The 21,549-nt window shown below is 40.2% G+C and overlaps 1 protein-coding gene and 1 long non-coding RNA gene across 2 annotated transcripts in view; one reads left to right on the top strand and one right to left on the bottom strand.

Moving 5' to 3' along the window:
• Window positions 1–21,188, top strand: part of GMDS (GDP-mannose 4,6-dehydratase) — a 422,575-nt gene extending 401,387 nt beyond the window's left edge. The window contains exons 10-11 of the mRNA XM_057399362.1: window positions 20,325–20,393; window positions 20,768–21,188. Of these exons, the coding sequence (XP_057255345.1) occupies window positions 20,325–20,393; window positions 20,768–20,830 (132 nt within the window). The 3' untranslated portion in view covers window positions 20,831–21,188. The remainder of the gene's footprint in view (window positions 1–20,324; window positions 20,394–20,767) is intronic.
• LOC130593887 (uncharacterized) lies at window positions 1,011–3,431 on the bottom strand. The gene is made up of 2 exons (XR_008970911.1): window positions 3,088–3,431; window positions 1,011–1,299 (listed from the first exon to the last, which is right to left on the bottom strand). It is a non-coding gene; the product is annotated as an uncharacterized LOC130593887 (long non-coding RNA).
• Window positions 21,189–21,549: the final 361 nt, after the last annotated feature.

Here is a 21,549-nt window from a genome sequence, read left to right as displayed (position 1 = left end):
ATAGACTTTTCTCTACAGTTCAGAGTAACCCCTGAGTCATGTGGCAGATGGATTCAATTAGCCTCAATTAAAATACGAACATTGGGATGGTTTGGCAGAGAGATATTGCTGCAAGGATGGGAAGAGGGTCGTCAATTAGAAAGTGTAGTAGTAAACCCTAGTGTGAAATCTCACAATACTGAAATGAATGTCTTGCAATTGAAATTAACTATCATGAAAGAGATTTTGTATGTTGTACTAGAAGGGAAGTTGGAGGACCCTCCCCAGCTGCAAGGACTATCAGGTAATTAATGATTCAAAAAAAAAAAAAATACAAATTTCTTTTACATTTTCTTGTGCTTCCTCAGAGATTATCCAAACTTTTATCATACCAACAATTAAAGACACAAGCAGATAAATGAAGGCTAATTCCTTAAAAGTGTTGTAGGACAACCATCAAATCCCAGTTTGATTCTCTGGCAAAAGGAATTTCTGCTTACAAAACACAGGAGCTTCTATCTTTCTATATGCAAGGACATACTCTAGAGAACTACTGGAATACAAAAATTAATAACCATATTGAAAAAAAAAAAAGAGTGGTTTTTTTTTGTGATATCTGATGTTTGCAGTAACAGAAGCATCTAAAAACTTGTGCTTCCAATGTATTTCTTGATTTTGTAAGTATAGACCTGTTTTTCAGAGATTATTTTTACAATGAAATATGAATTTTTAAATAGAAATATCACTTAACTTGAAATAGCAATGCCTTATCTGCAAAATGAGATAATAGTTTTATTAGATAACCTGAAGACTGTGGAAATGCAGTAGCAACACTTGCACGTATCTTGCTTACCTTCTGCTTTTTTAAACTCCCGGTTTCTAGTTACACCCCTCAGTTTAAATACAGTAATTTTAAATGAAAAAGAAAAAAAGGGGGGGAGATGTACTGCCTGCAATTCAACCCCTACTTCACAACACACAGACACACAGACACGTGGATACACGCACACGCACACACACACCCCAGCACATTTGTTTTCATCCTATAAGTACTTTATTACAGGTAGCATGATCTAGGTCTTGATGGGGCACTGTTTCCCTACAACCAGGCAGGTGTTAAAGCTCCTTTCATCATCTTAATGACACATAAACATCTCTAGGATCATCAGTGAGAACACCTACCTCACAACAGAGAGACGTCCCAATTATTTTGCAAGTGTAGTCCCTATTTCTGCCCATTTTGTCCTTATGGATCCAGAGCATGGCACTTTCTCCATCACTTAATCTTTGATTCTCTTCTTCCATGCTCCTCCCCAGTATCTATCTAGTAAGGTATCAAGGAAGAAGACAGACTCAGTCCCATCAGTTCCTAGCTACTCAGCACAAGCAGAATCATAGAATCATAGAATAGCTAGTTTTGGAAGGGATCTTAAAGATCATCTAGTTCAAGTAGTTCAGTAATTTAGCAGACACACAGGCACAGTTGGCTCTGGGGACAGGTATCTTCCACTTACAGAGTCCCCTTAGGAGCTAGCTGTATCTCTACTATTGCAAAAGAAAACTGCATTTGTGTGACTGGGGTGAAGGGCTGGTCAGACCACCATCAGTGCAGTGGAGAAGGCCTGAACTGTACACTAAGAGACTATAAGGGACTTTAAGTGCTTGATAAGGTCTGTTGAATTTGAGCTGACAAAATACATTCCTTTACAACTCCTCTACCTCAGGCTGGTGCACTCATAATTTTCTGAAACAGTTGTTTACACTAAAGTTTTCCATGCTTTGTCTTTCTCCAAAGGCAAATTTCATTGTCAGGTTTTAGCAGAAACCCTGCTGGTGCTGCTTGGGTGGGCATTTGTAGAGGAGAAGGATCTTTTTTAAACATCTGAATTTTATCATGCAGTCAGAACAAAAGTGGCTGAAGTCTCATACTTGGAAAGAATGAAAGTTTTTGCTAATACCAAGCACAGCTGAGCTTTGCAGGGCAATATGAAGTATATATTGCTTTAACCTGTTTGGTTAAGGTCAAGAATGAAGTGACTCAATGTCCTGGCTGGTTACAGAAATGCTGTTCCTCCATACAAAACTCATTTGAATATTGAGCTATGGTTCAGCATTGCTGATTTCAACATGTAATGGATCAACCCCACAATTTAAAAGCAACCTCAATTGTCCAAAGAAGTTGCAAGCCCTCCTGGCAGAGTTGTGCAAGACCAGAGGCTTGGTTTGTTTTGTTTTGTTTAACGGGGTTGTAACCTTGCCAAGCAAAGAGGCAGACTGCACATCAGTAAGGACAACTTATTTCCAATTTTAGTGCTCTGCTGAGATAACAATCTTCAAGAGCAGATCTTTAAGTCTTTTTTAAAATTGCTTTTGGTAACATGTCTCTTTGGGGTGTCCAATTGCAGCAAAGCTCACATTTCCACTATGTACTCTCAGATAAATCAGGAATTTTACTTGAGGCTTGCTCTGCAACCTTGGAAAAGTAGTTTCACCTTTTTGCCTACCTCTTAGAGGACAAGAATTAGCAATTACTAACAACAAATACTATATGAAGAAATTACTGGTGTTATTACAGAAATATGGAACTATGCTAGTTACTACAAATACTCATTTTACTATTATCGTTATTGTTATTGAATTAGTAGTTGTAGAAAAGATCTGTAATGTAAGAGGATATGTAGGACTGGAAAGAATAATCTGTTTGACTGAAAAGGAAGACAAAGTTGTTAAGACAATTAAGAATCCTCCTTGTGGTCCAGTCCAAGAAAAATATTGAACAAACTTATATTGGTGGTAATATAGGGATCTTCCTAGTAGCAAAATTGGAGGTAATATTGCTATCATTTCTCATTATTCTTGTTATCTACTACTGCATAGGTAGCAGTCCAGAAGTGCCCTGAGTCAGTTTGTACCCAAAGCGAACATCAGCATCCTTCTTGAAAGCATTCCAGATGTAACCAGGGTTGTAAAACAAAACAGAAAGTTGACGGTTTTACTGTGATGCACGTTACAATCAAGTAGTTATCTGACGGATCATCTGCTTTTAATGATCCATGATGAAAAATATAGCTGTCACATGAGGGATATATTTCTCATCATAAAACTTACCTCTGTAATTTCAGCACCTGAGTAAGTGCTGCCTCAGGTGCTGATTGTGCTAGTAAATACTGTCTGAAGAGTGATTTCCCCATCTGTTTCTCCTCCTTCCATCTAAATGCACAGTTTGGCAACAAGTGCGTCTCTACAGTTCCTTTCCCTTCAGCAGCTGCTGCTATTAAGGATCTTAAAGGAGGAGATTCCTGTTGGGTATCTGGTGATGCAGCAGTTCACCTGGGGAAAGAAAAGTCTTTGCAAGATGTGTATGTCAGTGTTTACATAGGTAGCTCGTGAAGCAAACTTTCACGGGGAAGTTAACTCTCTGGTGAAGCAAACCGCTTCAAATCACTGCTGCCATTGGAAGGGGATGAATTCATGTAAGCCATTTAACTCAGGCTGCCACTGTAATTAGTGAAAGAAAAGCTCCTAGTTTATGTAGATTTTGTACCTCTTCATTGGCTAGGCTTTTAACTTGGCATCTGGGTTAGATGTCTAAACTTACAGCTTTCATCCCCCTTGTGCCATATTTATGTACAGAATTTTCTTGATGGGAGAAAACAAGATACACACTGAGGGCTTAGATCAAAACATTAGGTCCCCAGAAAGCTGCAATGGTTTCACCGCTATCCATAAGATTTCTGGTATAAATTGCATGGATGTTAAAAGCAAGGAAACCTCTTTGTCTAACGTGATGATTGAACCGCAGGAACAAATTTTCCTCTCAGATTTTTGTTGCAGACCCCCTATGTTAGGGAGAGGTTATACGTTTCAGCGTGCTGACAGACACTATTACATACTGTGCTTTATTCACCCCTGTTCCGCTGGCCTCCAATAGCCCTGTGCGCCTCTGAATCCCTCTGCCTTTGGCACTTCTGCTGGTGAGACTCCCAGCTGGGGGTGTGGTTTAGTTTAAATGGGTGCTTTTCACCAAAAGAATAAATTATTCCAATACTACTGTCTGAAAAGGGTGGATCTGGAGCCAATTTAGTGAGCATAAGTTACAATTGACTTTGGAAGTAATAACTTATGCTTTGAGCTTCCTCAGATGTATAGCCAAGGAGCTGTCTGACTGCATGTGGTTTTACACATCTTTCAGCTAAATTAGAAATCCAAGTGCAAAACTTAATGTGTGGAGATATCTGGAGATTTGTGACCTTCCCAGAAAGATTTTGGGCCCATAAACCAGCCAGAGGGTCTCCTGGTTTCATATACCCTTTTTTTTTTTTTTCTCACCACATATGGCACATTGATAAAGAGCAAATGGAGTTTATTATATCTTAATTAATGAATCTGAGTATAATTTGCCTCAGTCCTGGCAATCAAACTCTGCTGGAAAGCTGGTTAGTGGAGGGAGCCAACTTAACCAAACATCCTCTCCAGAGATGTGACTAAAGACTGAAGTATATATGTATTGATACATGTGAAAGGTGGGAAAGACTTGGGAAAGCAAAAGACAGGGATTGCACTGAGCTGGGGAAGGCCAGGGATGGAGCCTTTAAGAAGATAGGGAGGAAGTTAATGGTGAAAACGGAAAAAAATGTAGTAGAAAAACAACAGAGAGAAGATAAAAAGAATTATAAATTGGACATATTAAGAATGTCCAAGGTCACTTGCTCCAAGAACGAACTAAGCAGGGTATGCATCCTATCTTATCTGTTGATGCTGAGAAAAAAGAGCTTAAACTAAACCCTGAAGTCAACTAGAGGGAATCTGCATATAAGTTTAGTGGTCTTTACTCCAAGCTAGTGGACAGAGGACTAAATCACTCAGATATGTAAAGAGCAGGAATAATGACAGATGCAGACAGTTAATTTCTTCCAACTGCCAAATTTGTAAGTTTAGCCTGGTGGGATGCTACCAACAGTGATAATGAACATTACAAAGTTTGTCTGTATTTAACCCACTCCGTCACTGCTTGGCCAGGGTCCTGTGGATTTCAGTGGGGAGTTTACATGAGAACATGCAAGTCCCTCCTTCCCAGAAAGGGGTATTCCCAGCCAAAATACTTTGTTAGATATCTTGAGCAGGTGTCTTGAACTGCTGGTGCACTTTCAGTACACCAGTTAGCACCTCTGATGTGGTAAATGAAACAATTTTGATCTTGAATATAGAAAAATGAAGCACTTAGACTGGTGGGAAGAACAGCTTTATCTCAGAGAGGTGCTGAAGTTTGCATGAAAATACATAACTTAGGGCACACACTCCAGCAAAAATTACTCAATGAGAACAAGAACCATCTCTAAAAGTGCTTTTAATATGTGGATTTGAATGTGTTAAACATTATGTATGTTGCTGCACTGATTTTTCTTTTTATGTAGACAGGCACGAGTCTCCCCAACACTGTGCTTTGTCTAATTCATACCCATGCAAAACACAGATCAAGTAGGAATGAATGAGTTGCTTGCACCTTTTGGTTAGGTACTTGAATAACTATTCTGGATGTAAAGCAGCTGGAAACAATGCTATTTTTACCCAATATTTGCATGTCTACTAACATGAAGGATCACACATTTCACACATTTCCTACACAATAATAATTGCAGAAGGCAATGTCCCGTTACTCATGTAGCTGGTCATTTTTGTATGCAATTACCAGAACTGTGTGCTCAATTCCAGTAACCATGCGCACAAAAATAGGCTGCAACAGTCTGCTTAGGATTGTTAATAACATGGTCCAAAGTCTCAGTCTTTATTTCTGTATTTTTTTATGCTGGTTTTGTAAGAGAACTGAGCTGGGAATGAGTTTGGTTGTTGACTACTTGAGCAAAAGCAAGCACACATCTACAGGTACTGCTGGGGCTGCAGAACTGTGGAATTCTGCATTCACCTGCATATGGTTCAAATACTGAACTTGGTATGATGAGCTTATGGATCAGAAGAGAGATACTGCATCCAGTGACCAGCTGTAGTGCAAGTCTCAAATAAAACAAGCAGCTTCTGAAATTTTGCATTTAAAATACACACATCTGGAGCTAGCAGTGTCATCATGAGGCATAAGTCTTTGCCGTAAGCAATTCAAAATCAGACTGCAGTAGTTCAGAGAAGACTTAATTGGCATTTCTCTTTTTTGCATATCACTGTTCTCATCAGTTCTAATACATGGGTTTTTTCCCACCTCTACAAACTTCTTTGCCTTAAAGGACTCATGAAGGAAATAATTAAAAAGTACACAGAGGAAAACTGTCTGAGCAGAAGGGGCAGAAATCCAAGGTGGTTTAGGGAGGTGCCCCAAACACTCTTTTGGATGATTATTAATTTTTTTCTTACTATTATTTTATGATGCTGTTCATGTTTAATTACTCATGTTTTCCTAACCTGTGTGACAGGCATAATTTGAAGAGCAATAGTAATGATCAAGCCATGGAAGTGCCAGGTGCTGCCTACGTGCTGAAGCAAGCATAGAGCAGACACTGTCAGGAGACAGTGCTGTTTCTTGATTAGATCTGAACTTCTTTTTATGTTGATGAAAATGAACCTGACTGTTATTATTTAAATATAAACGATGCCAAAAGATGCTATGAAAAGTCAGAGCTCTATCAGTTTACTTCCTGTATGAAAGAGTAAGTTCATGGGACTTCACTGTAGTATATGCTGTTATAATATATACCAGGTTACTTTAAAAAGATACAATTAGTTTATTTGGGTCTTTATTAGTGTAAACTGCCAGACAGTCCATCTAGGTTAATATAGTTTTTATATATATATACAGTGAACAATTTTAGTCTTTATATTTTCAAATCAAACCTCAAGACCACAGAAATTACCAGTTACGCCATATACCACGTGCTAGTGTATTTGAAGCTCATTTAGAAGCTGTAGTATCATTTTGGTTTGGGGTTTTCTGGTTACAATAGCTTTTGGTTGTTTCATGCTTCCGTTGTGTGCTAGTGAAGTGAGATATTGTGGGTAGCACTGTTGAACAGATAATAGTACCTCATCAGAATGTGAAGCCTTTTCTTGTATTTTTTCTAATAGTAAATGGAAATTTAATTATGAATTTGTGGATACCTTGGCCAAAGTTTATAAAGTGTTGTGCAGCTGTGGTAAGTTTCAATGCTTTTATATTTAATTTAAAAAATAATTTGTGGGATGATGCGCTCCTAAAAAGTTTTGATGAAGTCTCATGTTTTTTGGAATGAAAATGAAATTGGGTGAAAGGAAAGCATTCTGCTTTCTGTAGGCTGCAGTACCAGTGCACTGCAGGTTCCTTCCTCGGAAATGAGAGAGTGAATCCCTGCCTAAACAACAGTAAAGTGAAATAAATTTCTGTTTGCTCTGTATTGCCAACCTTTGTAGTCCTGTAATTAATATTACATTATCCTTTTTTGTTAGCTTGTTTTCATAAAACAGAAAGTGCTGGGATCCTGTGATTACAACGACTCTCAACTCTTTGACATGTTAAATTTTTGCTCTGACTTCTTATATGTACAGAAAACCTTTGAAAATATGAAAATTAACTCTTTAGAGCACAGAAGACAAAACTATATACTATAAGTACTATTACTCCCAAGTCAATAATAGGGGGCTGGAGGGGAAAAGTTGAGCAAACTAGAAGTTTCTTAGGATTACTACAGTGAGTATTTGACTTTTATGTGAAAGAAGTTATAAAAGAAAATCCAGGGGTAGAAATAGAAGTGAAACTTCAGAAAAACAAACAATATGTAGTTAAATAAGTCACTTGCTGCATTAGGGTGCTATATGTCCATTCATCCTTGGACCAGTTTGCTGCTGGTGGGCTGCTCACTACAAATCAACATCAAGGACCTATTCAGGGCAAATTATGCTAGATTATTGATGTGACTGCTTTGCCTGTTTTATCTGTATAGTAAGCTATATATCAGAGGGAAACTGGGGGATACAGCCTAGGCTCTCTTCTTGCTTCTCCCTCTGATTCCTGCTGTTGGTCAAGTCCCTAAATCATCTTGCCTCACTTTGCTTTGTAAAATGGGGATGACATTGCATTCTTGCCATTGTGATTTTATTGCTATTTCTTAATGATATAAAATCTGTGTCCTTCTCCTCTGGTGGTCCTTCATAGTCACTGCAGTGCTGCTGTAAAGCAGTTCTGTTTTGTCTAAATGGTATTACATCTAGTTGAAGTCTTGCTCAGGTTACAAGTGAAATGAAGCTGCCAAGATGTTTATCTAGGCTTCTTCAGCTGCTTTTTAGATTCTCAGTAGATACACAATGACTCTGTCATTCATGGCTTTATGTGTTCTTACTTATTGCCTGATACGTTGGAATACATCAAACAAAGTAAACCAAGTTGTAACGTTTATTGGTGACCAGCAGTGGAAAAGAGATGCAAGCTGTAGATGAATTCTAACAGAATATTCCAGGAGCTGATATTTGACTTTGATAGATTTTCAGAGAAAGGGCTGCCATTTCTGTGTTTGTGCAATGTGTGATGAGACCCTTACCTGGCGTCTCTACCCTGCCATAACACAAACGAAAAACAGGATTGCTTGTCTGAGGAACAGCTCTGTCTTCCATATCAAAACTTGGCAATAGATGATTTCTGTGTAAATGGTCTCAAGAGACACTTTCCTTGTAAAGAACTCAAGTGATGGATGAGGCATCTCGCATTTTAAATGTTACACAGGTGAAAGCATTGGAGTATTCTGAGCCCATGCCTGCTGCTGTGTATGTCTGAGTAGTTTGCTTGCTTTTTAATTGTGGAACTAAAGGAGGTTGGTAAGTAGGGCAAGACCATTAGAAAATGCTAGCTTCTATAATGTTCTTTCATATTTGTTTCCTTTTATATATAGAAGGAAATATATATATATATTTCATAATGTTTCCTTCTGTAATGTTCTTTCATATTTGACTGCTGCAGGGTGAAATAATGAAAAATTTTCTGGTAACAGATCAAAAATTCCTTTCTTGTTTAACTGAAAGTGTTTAAGAGAAGAAGGTCATTGAGAGGACAGATTTCAAGAAGTGGTATTTGCATTTGGTGATGCTTTGGAAAGAAACAGAGCATATTATGCACGCTTTTTAAGTATATATGACAAACGCACTGCCAAATCTGTGGAATTTTATAGGCAGCTACTGTGAGCAGTAACAGCAGTAAATGAATCTGCTTTTTTCCCTTACTAAAACTGGCACTTACAGTGCTTTAGGAGATCTTTTTTCTTTTCTAAAACTTATTTCAACATAGTTTCAGCCCTATCAGCAAACCTCTTCTGGGTTAGTGGTAATATAAATCGTCTCCCAAACCCTGCAATATTCTACACCAAATTCAGAACCCAAGTGAAGAGAAGCTGGCACTAGTATGTGATGGACTATCACCAGAAAAGAAGAAGGAACAAGTCTTTGAGACTACGTAGAGATTACCTGCGAGAAAAAAATGGAAAAATATTCAAATGAAAAGATCACTGTAGCAGAAAAGAGAACAAAATCTCAGTGTGAGGTGACATTTGAAGGTGAAGGAAAGATAGGGAAATAAGGCCAGGTTTAAGAAGGTATTTGTGAGAAACAGGAGAATGATGCTCAAAAGAGAAATCAGAGGAGCTTGAGTGAAAGATTGGGAGAGACATCATATCAGCAAAGAAAACTATCTTACAATAAAAAGGGATAAATGGGATTTTTACAGGAAAATAAATTAGACAAAACAGGAGAAAGACTCAAATAAAAAGGAAAGTGAGAGAAATGAAATACCCAGGAAACAGAAGGATGGAAGAGAACGAAATACTGATCTTCAAAACAAAATAGTTGTATTTATTTTATTGATTCCTTGGAAGATTCTGTGGTGGGTTGGATGTCTGCTCTGAGTGAAAGTGAAAGATAGAATAGGAAAAATTATGATTTTTTTATTTCCCCAGGCTTTCCTGTGCAGGAAATGTAATAGGAAGTTATTTTTATTAACCAAGATCAGAGAACATGCAACAACAAACTACCAAGAATGGTGTGGAAAATCCGGTTATTTTTCTAGTCAGACCAGAAGAACCTGTGGCCATTGACCAGCAGGAGCCTAAGGGTCAGATTATTAAGAATTGGACTCAGTGAACTGAATGGCTATTGGAATCTGCACATTTAAATACACACCAGCCAACTCACGTTACAGACAAAAAAAATAATCTCGAATGCCATGTAGATGATATTTGTAGCCATTCATTAATTGCTTTATGGTCTGTTTTGTCTACCTAATCAACAGAAAAAGCACACTTGTTTGATTTCATTTACAAATGTGAAGCCAATTGATTTTACGGAGATAAACTGCTTGCTGAGCAGTATTTTTCCATAAAGACAGTCAGGTTATACCAGCCACCAAAAAAATGATGATGCAGAAGAACCTTGGATAGACACAAGGGAGTGTATTTTTCAAAGTGGTTTTGGAGGTTTTCAGGTGGAATGCACCCCTCAGTTCAGCATAGCCATGATGCTGAATGTACTGGGAGAGCTTTATCCTTTCAAAAGCTGTGAGATGCTGTGGCAATAGTCAGCCCACATCCTTAATGCACTTGCAAGGGATTGTGAGACAAGGGAGTGTGGAGCACAGTGCTTTTATTTGCAGCAGTAGCATGCTTTTCATCTGTAAAGGAAATATCTAGCTGGCTACCTTGCCTGGACTCATCAGTGACCAGTGTTTTATCTTAGCAGTCTTGGTTGAACACACATGCAGAACAGAAATATGTTTGTTTATAGGCAGGAAATGCATAAGCCTTTTCATGGATAAAGCATGAGTTTGAAGCATTAAATGTGACCTGCTTTGTTATATGCCAGTACCTGCAAAGGGTTATTCTTTGTAGTGTCCTACTTGGATTCAAGCACTAAAGCTTTCATCAAAGTAACTCTGATTATTTTGCACATGGTTTTCCTGAAAGGATGTTATGATTTTCTAGATGTTTGGTGGCTGGTGATAAATTAGGCTTTTATGATGTCATGTGAAAGGCCACTGCTTGGACTTCCTTCTCTATCAAGTGCGCTGGAGAATACATCTGGGACGTACTCAGAATCAGAAATTATCCTACCTTGTTTTAATTTAACCCTTTTGTGGACCATTGCTTTCTTTGTAACTGCAGGTGTCCAGGCAAAGATAGCTTCCCTTTTGCAGACAGGAACCCTATGGTATTCCCTCCTGAGTCTGCTCCATATATGTGTTTGAAATTATTTTTTTTTTCCCTGGACAACAAAAGCTCAGCTCACGAGCTCCCTTTAAGTCTTTCCAAGCTTAAATTATGTCCGTATATTCTGTCTTGAAAGGGGTTTTCAAATTAGATGTGGGTTTTAGTCAGAAATTGGAATGCAGGGCAGGGCAGGGGCAGAGACTAAAGGTGATGTGTCCTATAAATTAGGTCAGGTTTAAGACCATGTAGAGGGAGGCTGCTCTAAAAAGCAGCCAGCAGTGAAAGTCCTTTCCTCCCTCAGTCTTACTACAACCTTCAGGGGGAAAAACGTTCATATATCAATACACAGGTAAGAAAGGAATGTTGTTTGTTCCACTCAACATGAGTCACAGCCAAGCCTTCAGAGTACTGAGATGAGCACTGGATGCAGGGAAAACAGAAATTGCCGCTACAGGTGAGTTAGAATTTTCCATCATCTTCTTGAGATGAAAAAGGACATTCTGAGTAAATTAATATTTTTATTAGGGTAAATATAACAGCACACCATTCAAAAAAGACTTTTAACATAATTCTGAGGTTAACATAATGCCTTGATTTTTCCAGAGATGTGAATATCCATAGGGGTAGTAAAATCACCAGAACAATCCATCCTGTATCAGATAAAGAATTTATCCTATGGAATTAGCAGTATCCCACTAGTCACAGACCTGCCTTCATTAAATTGATGTTTAGTGCTCTAAGGGTAGATAAACATCTGTAACTAGAATACAAGATCACTGTCCTAATCTTTATTGGTTTGTTGCTTATCATTTGATATTTGACCAGCAATGTTGACTAAACCTATTAACATTTCCAATATAAGTTGTTATAAATTAAACATTTTTCAGTGGAAGAAGATAAGAAACTAAGTAGCCTTGCAGCATGGATTTCTGGTGTTATCAGCTTTCCTATTCACCTTGACATGTCAGTCAGTGAAGACAGCTAACCCTAGGGGCCATATTCCATTTCCCGTAAGAAATGCAGCTGTTACTGCACAATAAAACCCACTGAAATCAAACAGCTTCATAGAGTGATTTCCTGATCTTTGTAGGAAATGTGAAGAGTACAGAGTGATGAGAAAAATAGAGTGAGTGGATCAAAAAATTGTGATAATGACATTTAATAATTTTAAAAGGTACCATGTCCTTGCCTGAATATTACACACTGTGTGTGGCAATAAAACTGCACAACGAAGACATGATTGTCTTACTCTCCTCCACAAAATTCTTGCCACAGTGGAACAAGAAGCAAACACATTTAATAGCGAACAAAAGCAGGACTTGGAGGTACCAGTGAAAAGAGAATCTGTTCTTTCCCTATACTGTAGCTGATCGCCACCTGTATGAAAAACGTTCACCCACTGCAGGAACTTGATTTTTAGTGATGTTAAGGTGACACATGGGCGTTCTCTCTACCACCTGGCCAGGGAGCCTGTAGAAACGTGCTCACATACAACCTTTCCAAAACATCTGCTTTAAAGAAGAAGTGCTTCTAACCCATGTCATGCAAAATCCAGGTTATTCAGACACCTCTTTATGCACAGGTTAGCTTGAAGCATGCAAACGTCCACTCACTCATCATTTCCTATCAGCAGCCAAGCTACAGGGCAGTGACAGCCATTGAGAGTGGTATTACTTTTAACCAGCACTTGCAAGGAACAATTCTGTTAGAGGAGTTGTAAAAAGCCTAGTTTGGTTCATGATAGCATTTGAGTTTGCATTTCAGCAAACATGGTAAAGATTTTTAGCTATGATGTGTACGTTTGGATGACTGGCTATGCCACATCAGAAAGAAAGTGTTTATGTGTCTAGTGCTAATGCCAGCACTATCATAATTACGGCCTGTACACAGCAAATGTACTTCCTCTCCCCCAGAAGTTCCCTGCTTTTTCTAGAAACAATTTTGCCATTCAGCAGCCTGCTTGAAATTTTGGAGAGCCGTGAACTAAGGTTACAATTACACTTGTATGCAAGCTAGAGAACACCTTCCAGATCTTCCTAGGAGCACAGAATTAAGCCTTGGCACAACCTAAGAGGGAGGGAAGCACCCACCTCACCTCAGCCAGCTGCGGGAATTTTGCCATTTGCAGCAGCGGGGCTTTCCCTGCTGCAGGGGTAACACCAGTCAGCCTGCCTCACACATGGCATCCTCAAAAGTACCCGTGGCCCAACTTGCAGCAGGATGCCTTGGCACAGAGCTACACTGATCCCTGTGTGGGATGGCTCCTGATGAGCGAGCTCAGCACCAGATCCAAAGCAAGTGAAATTCAGCACTGGCTTCAGGGATATCGGGCTGTAATTCGGGAGGAATTTTATCCGGCTCGAGGGACGGCACTGGCCAAGACGTTTTCTCAGGCTTCACTTGGCAAACGGAAAGATCTGAGTATTGTGCAGCCCTGCAAGGGGCTCTTGCGCCTGCAGCTCCACTGACACTTGCACCACGGCTGAGGTCTGCACAATGCTTTCCTCCCAGGGACGTGCGGGCTGCAGCCACTCGTCAATTAACTGGGGCACCGCCTCTGCCACAGCGATTAGGATTCAAGGCACCCGGGGCCAGCTCCCCCTGCTTTCCCGTTTTATCTGCGCTGTCGGTGGGGCTGCCAGGGCCGGTGCTGAGCGAGCCCATTTCCCCGGAGTGGAGCATTGTTCCTGGCCTCCGGCCGCCGCGTGGCCCCGCTGATGGACAATACCACCCGTTCCCGACTTCCTGAGCAGACCAGACAGCTTGCTGTTTTCTTCGTGCCTCTTATCACCCCCTGTCATTGAAAAGAGAGGTCTGGCTTCAGCTTCGGTTTGGGCTGATAGGCAGCACTGAAGTGGAAAAGGCGCAGGGGAAGACGAGGAGGAGGGAGAGGAGCTCCGCTACCATTATTATCACCCTAATGTTTATTGCTGCTCTGAGTTCATTTGCTTTAACCCTTTGGAAACTAGTCAAATTAAAGATTATCGAACGGATAAGATAAAGCTGTTGTTCTAACGCCCCTGGTTCCTGGCAGAAAAGCAAAGGCTTTGCCCAGGTTTTATTGACCATGTGGCGTGTGTTCACACCTTATGGCTGCCGGGGAGTCCTGAGATAAAGCTTTACCCTAAAGATGCCCGGCACTCGCAGCCTGCCAAGGTCTATCAGATGTGCAGGGGCTCAGCGCCAAGCAGAACCAGCCCTTTCCTCAAGTCATTCTTTCCCCTCTCCTTCCCCCTCGACATGGTTTTAGTGAAAACAGAGCTTTTTGAATAGAGAAGGGATTTGCATAGGAAAACACGCTAGGGGAAAAAAAAACATTGTGCCTCCTATTTTAAATGGCATTTAGTTATACGTGAGCTTCAGCCTATTGGTTGCTTTTGCCTCTTCCTGTGGTTCTTTGCAAACAATACTGTCTTTCTGCAAAAGGCTGCTGACCCAAGAGTGGAAAGCAGTCTGTTCATGCTGCATTAAAACAAATTTAGATCAGGAACCAAATTCACTGGCATTCTTTTATTCCCTTGGTACCGTAAGTGCTCCGCAACTTTGCTTTTCTAAGAACACTGGAAAGAAAAAATGAAAACTGAGAGACAACACTGGCTTGTCTTAAATTCCTGAAGATGTTTACTGTGTTCCTCATTAGGCTTGGGTTTTGCTCATTGACATGCTTTATCTCAGTCTCCTTATATTTATTATGGAGATAGGAGCCTTTTGCTTTTTAACTATACTGTTTCTTTCCCTGTTACTATAGATATTATAGCAAACACTACTCTTCAAAAGGAAATCAAGCCAGTGCTCTCTGCCTTGTGGATCTCCGTAAGTACTTACAGAGCAGCAAACTGCAGATGCAGTGCTTATTACTGTGACTCCTTCTGGGGTTCTATCCAAGCTTAGCTGAACAGTGCACTCAATTCTGCACCAGCAAGGTGCACATTTACAGCTTCTGCAGCTCTGATTTAGTGAGATCTTACTATTCTTAAGAGAGTGCCCAGAAAATAGCACAACTGAAGTCACACAGACTGCTCTCCAATGTTAGATTTGGGTTAAGACAGGACCCTGTGGCAAATGCAGGAGAATGCTAGGAAGTGGGGGATAAGGGTGTTGGTAGAACTGCCTAGTGAACAACGAATGCAGTCTTCTGACTATTTGCAACAAGGCTGTTCTCTGATCAGTGAGCTGCAGCAGATACCTGTATGTACTGTGGGGCTGATGTTACTGCCGAGATGCAGCACAAACCCTCATTAAAAAATGCCATGAAAAACATTCCAAAAACTCCACAAAAGGGAAGACCATTTCATAATATAAACTTTGATATATACATTACTGAGATACAACTTTCTAGCTGGGCCTGTTGCGACAGGACAAGGGGTAATGGTTTTAAACTAAAAGAAGGTAGATTTATGCTAGCTATAAGAAAGAAATGTTTTTACAATGCAGGTGGTGAAACACTGGAACAGGTTGCCCATAGAAGTGGTAGACTGCCCCATCCCTGGAAACATCTGAAGTTAGGCTGGTCAGGACTCTGAAGAAACTGACATAGTAGAGGATATGTCTACTCATTGCAGGGGGGTTGGACTAGTTGACCTTTAAAGATCCCTTCTAACCCAGACTACTCTATGATAATGGTGAAAACACAAGCAAGCTAATGTTGCCTAATCAAGTAGCTATGTTTATTAGTTCTTATTTTAATAGGATGAGTTAAAGCTGAAAAGCAACAGTTTTAAGAAGGAAATGAGGATAATAAAACACAACAGGGTTTGCAGGAAACTTTGGCCCCTAGATTCTTGAAATCCTTCCTGACAAAACTTCTCGAGCAAAAGAGTGCAAGACTAAACACGCAAGCCAGAGCCTCCACCGAGCTAGGTCTGTGCTCTTTGCTTATGGGAGCTCTGATGTAACAAATCTTCCAAGCAGTCGTGCTGATTGTGAACGTAACCCTGGCTGCTTTTCAGATGCAGTAAAACTGTTGTGTGCTTAGATCAAGTCTGTTTATTTTTAGAGGTAAAGCCTTGTCTCTGCTGCAGTGAGTGGAGCTGGGCACAATTCCATCACAGGTGTTTTACTGAGGACTTGATCTCGGTTTTATTCTGCCGTAAGAGAGAGCAAAAGCTGGCGCTGGGCTCTGGCTTCAGTGAAGGCAAATTTTAAAGGGAATCAGCTGAGCTGTAGTAATAAAGGAAGCCTTGGCCTTCTTTCAGGCCGTGCTATCTCCTTTTTCTCACATTGTCATGAGGCTTTACATTTTCAGTTAAAGTTAATTGAGTAAGACAGTGATACATTGCACAGTGAAACCAGATCAATCACTGCACAAGTGAAGATAGGAATTGTGACGACACTCAGAGCAAGAGCTTGGGAAACGTGATATTTACATTAAAATATTTTTCATTTTTGTCTCATGGTTTTAAAACTAAATTTAAAAAGGCCTGAACACATTGTGTAACAAATTTTTCTGTTTATCTGTATGTGTGTGTATGTCTGCATTTGGACAATAAATCTGAATAACCATAAAATCAGATTTAGTAATAACTGGGTATTTTCTACACAGATATGCAGCCTCATTTACAGAAAAGGTAAACTAGAAAGGCTCATTGGATAAACTTGTTCTTTTCTCTGAGAGGCAGTCATATGACAGTGAGGTGCGTATAAAGCCATAGGAGAATTTACTCTTGTATTAAGTGGCAGCGGGGAATTTAATTGCTGTCTTTTCCATCTTCCTTCCACTTAAATGTTTACCTAGATGTTGTTTCAGACTCTCAGCTTGCAGGTAAAACTTGTCATTACTATTCACTTATATTAACTATATTTGCATAGAAAGTAAGGGCTTGTTCCTCCCAAACCAGATAACTAAAAGCAAAGACTTAATTTTATGTTCATGATCTGAGTATTGTAAAAACAACAGAAAGCCTTTATCAGTGTTTTCAGGTTCGCAGACTTGCTCAGTACCTAAATCCTCGGGGTTTTCATGGAGTCCTGTCAGTATGTAAAGCACGACACCACAGAAAAAGTTATCCCACAGGAACAGAAAACATGAAGCAGTGTCATTTCATCAGGTGCTTTTCCATCAAGAACAGGGATACTGAGCAGTTTACATTCAGCAGCAGCAGCTGTTTTTTGAGAACCTTCCTCCTGACCCAACCCACCTTCTACCCCCCCCCCCCCAAAAAAAACCTGGTTTTCTCCAGTGGAACCTCACTTCTTCTCTCCTTGCTTTCTGATCTGGTTGTACCTCCAGAGAGTGAAGCCCTGACACTGAAAAATCAATATGCTTTAATGATTGGCATGGCTGAGGATTCTGGTGAGGGGGCTGTGGTTTTTTTTGTGTGGATTGTTTCCTTTTGGAAGCCTGACAGATGCATCTCTGGTTTCAGTGAAAGACTTAAATAATATAAACAAGCAGTCATTCTGTTCCAAGAGAAACTTTTTTTAATATTCTTATTTTATTGTAATTACCTTATTGTTTTCATATTATGAGCTACTTGTAGAAAAATACAGGAAACGTGACTGCAATACAATCCTTTAATCAGGAATAGCTTTGTTCCAGTCATCATTTCCATTCAGTGTTGAAACTTTCACTAATAAGAATACAATCAAACCTTGAATCCAGATGTAATATAGTGTTAATATTACGGTTTCATTTGATCTCTGCACCTAGTAACTTCTGTAACAGAACCTTTTTAAAAGTGCTTAGGGGACATTGTGTCCATAATGCTATTTTCAAATAAATCTATCTACAAAGTAGCGCTTCTCAGAAGTACACAGACTTCTTCAGGAGAGCCATTTAAAATCTTTTAACCTAAGTCAGCTGGGGAATTTGTATTATCATATATATTAAATCTTCTTTTTTCTCCTTTTTTTTTTGTTATTTTGGTCACAGATTACACCATAATACCTTTGCTGCATCATTGTTAAAGCATGTGAACTTTTAAATGAAAAATACTTCTTTATATGCTTAAATGGATTTAATACACTAGTTGTTTGTGTTATCTCTGTGTATAATCCAGCACTGCAAATAACTTCACTTTTACTGATTTGCAAGCTCCCTCCAACCTTATTTTGGCCTGTTCAGCAGCTGAGTGTTTATGTTTTTGAATGAAGGGCTGGAATTAGGTATTTTTTTTAGATAAACTGTTTTAACAAAAAGCATTTGTCCAAGAAAGCTAAAAGACTGCTCCCAAGCTGTTCAAAAGCAGAATGCAGCTACATACAGCAAGTGATGACAATTCATTCTGTTCTCCGCCATCCTTTTTTTTTTTTTTTTAATGGAAACCCAGTATCCTTCAAGCTTCAAATGATGTTTTCGATAAAAGATTGTGGGTCTAAAATTATTAAACAGCATTCAGAAAAAATGAAACTGCAAGTCTTCTGCTGTGTCTTTTATGACTTAAAACTAGGTGGTTTTAAAACACTTCTAACTAGTGGTTTGAATAAGGAGTGAATAGAAGGCACTTGTTTTTATACTGAAATTATTATTTTAAGAAGGATTTCCTCGTTTCCAGACATATGCACACGTATATAATGTAAATTAAACCAAACTCCAGATAAAAGGCATACCTCCATGAGCACATTAGGGTCTGATCCAAGTTTTATCAAAGTTAGTGGGCGTCTTTCCCATTTCAAACCAGATTTTGCAATCCATATTCACACGACCCTCCGGGGGATCCCTCAAGTTGATGCGGTTTTGCATGACTTGGCCTCAACTATCTGCTGCAGTTTCTAAAAACCCATTACAGGGCTGCAGTAGGAAATAATTTAGTCTAATTTAAGGAAATCACAGCATTTTTTATTTTCATATCATTTTGTTCTGATCCATCTGTTTACTCTTTTCTGAAGGCAGGCTAACATGTTTTTAGCCTGAAGACTGAACTAGTAAAAAATGCTGCCTGGAATAGTCTCGGCAGACGTGTTTGTTCTACATCCCCTTCTGCAGTGCAGTATTTCCTTTGGTGTATATCCTCTGCTCCTGGAAGCAAGCTGTCTAGCTTTCTGGAGCACAATTATGAAGAATTTCCTACATTTTACTGCACAGGATGAGGTGATTTTGCAAGTTAACATGACCTGAACTACAGATGCCCAAAAGATAGCATCTGAAAAATGTACTGTGCAGCAAGATGGCTAAAAAACTACAGCCAGAAAATGCTCGTTGGCTCCACCGCTGGCCAGAGAGAGGGAGAGGGAGAAACAAGTCCATGCATTTTTCTGGAAAGCCTGCTCTGTTACCACCATAAAGTCAAACGCAAGAACAGAATTCAGTCTTAGCCTTGTTGTTCAGTGAAAAAGTTGGGTTTGTTTGGCTTTCTTTAAACCTAGACAAATGTAATTTTAGTATTTACTGATACACAGAAACAAAGCTTGTGAGATGATGTTTTATTAAATCAACACATACAGTTGGAAAAAAGCTAACTATTTAAATACATTATTTGAACTTTAAAGGAAGACACAGTCATTTTTTTCATTCAATTAGAATGCAGTCAAAGAAGGGTTTTTTTCTTTTTTTAATTTATTTTGTTCGTTATTTTTGATGACTGGCTGTGGGATTGTTTTGATGTGGTAGCGCTTTTAAAATACTTGAACAGTAGGGTGAATATGACCAAAGTCTTGGTTTCTGTGATGGAAGATAACTTCATTTATGAGTTGTTGAGCATATGGATGCTCAAATATACTCTAGGAAAAGGATGTAGGCATTCAAAAGCTGGATGTTTACTACTGTTGCATATGGTTACCCATATTCGTAACAGACTTTCAGCATCATCTGTCTGTGATCACGTTTTTATTTGAAAGAGACTACTTGCCATGTTTGCTCTGTGATTTACATTATTTAAACAAATGGGGGGGAAAGAATTTGAAACAGCTCATTCAGTGGCATGACTAAGACATATGACAACTTATAAAATGTTCACCATTATACTGCCATAAGGCTGGAGTTCAAACCCCAAGCACACACAAAAACAAAGAATAACTCTTTTGGTCTGAAACAGCCTGGTGAAAGGATGCTGCCTCCTGGTGATTCATAGGCATATGAGCTTCCACTAAAATGGCATCTTACAGAGAAATGTTTTGTTCTCAGAAGAGTCCAGTGGTGGTCCCAGCTGTGCTCGGCTCACAGGGAAAGCATGCGCAATGGGGAAGCCACTGAGATGGGGAAGGTGTATGCTTCTCACAGAGCCTGTTTCTTCTTTTCCGCAGGATTTTCTGCAAGGGGACTGTACCAAAGCCAGACAAAAGCTGAACTGGAAGCCGAGAGTCACGTTTGATGTGAGTGGCCTTTCTGGCATGCTTTGCACCTGCCAGATGTTGGTGTCTTCTAAAAGTAATCCATGGGGAAGGGAAGGGAGGGGGGACCTCTGTGCAGGGCGACTCAGGCACACTGAGGAATCCCATTTCAGTGACCATGCCCAGGTTCTTGCTTTGAAGACAGCAGCCATGACAGCAGCAATGGCCACCCCCAGCGCATAGCAGGATACCGACCCACACACTGGGGCCAGAGCTGCTATAGGAAGAGCCCAGCAAACCCTCAGCTCCTCCTTGTCCTGCTGCAGGGGGTCAAGAGGGTCTCATTCTGTTCCAGGGCACTCCTGCTGTTCATCCCCCGTGCTGGAGCACTCATCTGCCTCTTTTCCTCTTTGCAGGAGCTGGTGAGGGAGATGGTGGATGCCGATGTGGAGCTCATGAGGAACAACCCCAATGCCTGATCCCTGGCTGGGCCCAACAGGCATCACAGGGGTGACCCATACCAGAGGTGCACCTCACAACCAGCACCACCATAAGCCACCAGGGTGGGTGGCCAGCCATCCGCCCCTCCCTGTGATGGTTTTACTGCTGGCCTGCCTGTGCAGGAAAGCCCAGTTTTATTCCCCACTCCACCCTCCACACACTCCCTGTGCCTCTCGCCCCACAGATCATCCCAGGGTCAGCCCTGCCTGGGCTAACTCTGGCTTTTGCCAGTAACTGGGGAAAGGTCACCCCTGACCGATACTGCACATGAAGTACTGATCAGCCAACAAGCCTACTGATTTCCTTTTTTAATTAAAACTCATCAATTAGCTAGGACTGCCAGTGAATTTTTAGTACTTTATTCTATTTGAAAAACAAAAGCATCCTCTGCTCTCCAGCCTGCAACCTCCCCTCTCTTCCAGCAACAACAGAAGCCAACCTCTGGCGCTAGCATGGGCTCGCCATGCCTCCAGCCCTTGCTCCATGGCTTCCCCTCTTCTGCCTTTCCTGAACACTCCTTGTTTTTCTTTACTGCAGCCCTACCTCCACCCCAGCGGCCCATTTCCACCACTTGAACTCTGTAAAAGTTTGGATAACTTGATGTAATTCGCAGTGAAATCGCCTCTTGACCATGCCGAATTAATTCCTAATTGCTGGAATTGCTTTCAAACCAGTCAGAGGGGGCTTGTAAGCACTT

The sequence above is a fragment of the Pezoporus wallicus genome, unplaced genomic scaffold (assembly GCF_028554395.1).
Source record: "Pezoporus wallicus isolate ANWC-B61680 ecotype Strahan unplaced genomic scaffold, APGP_CSIRO_Pwel_v1 contig_818, whole genome shotgun sequence".
In the NCBI taxonomy this organism is placed as follows: domain Eukaryota; kingdom Metazoa; phylum Chordata; class Aves; order Psittaciformes; family Psittacidae; genus Pezoporus; species Pezoporus wallicus.
Note: the sequence above shows the minus strand (reverse complement) of the source record. Positions and strands in the feature narration are given on the sequence as shown.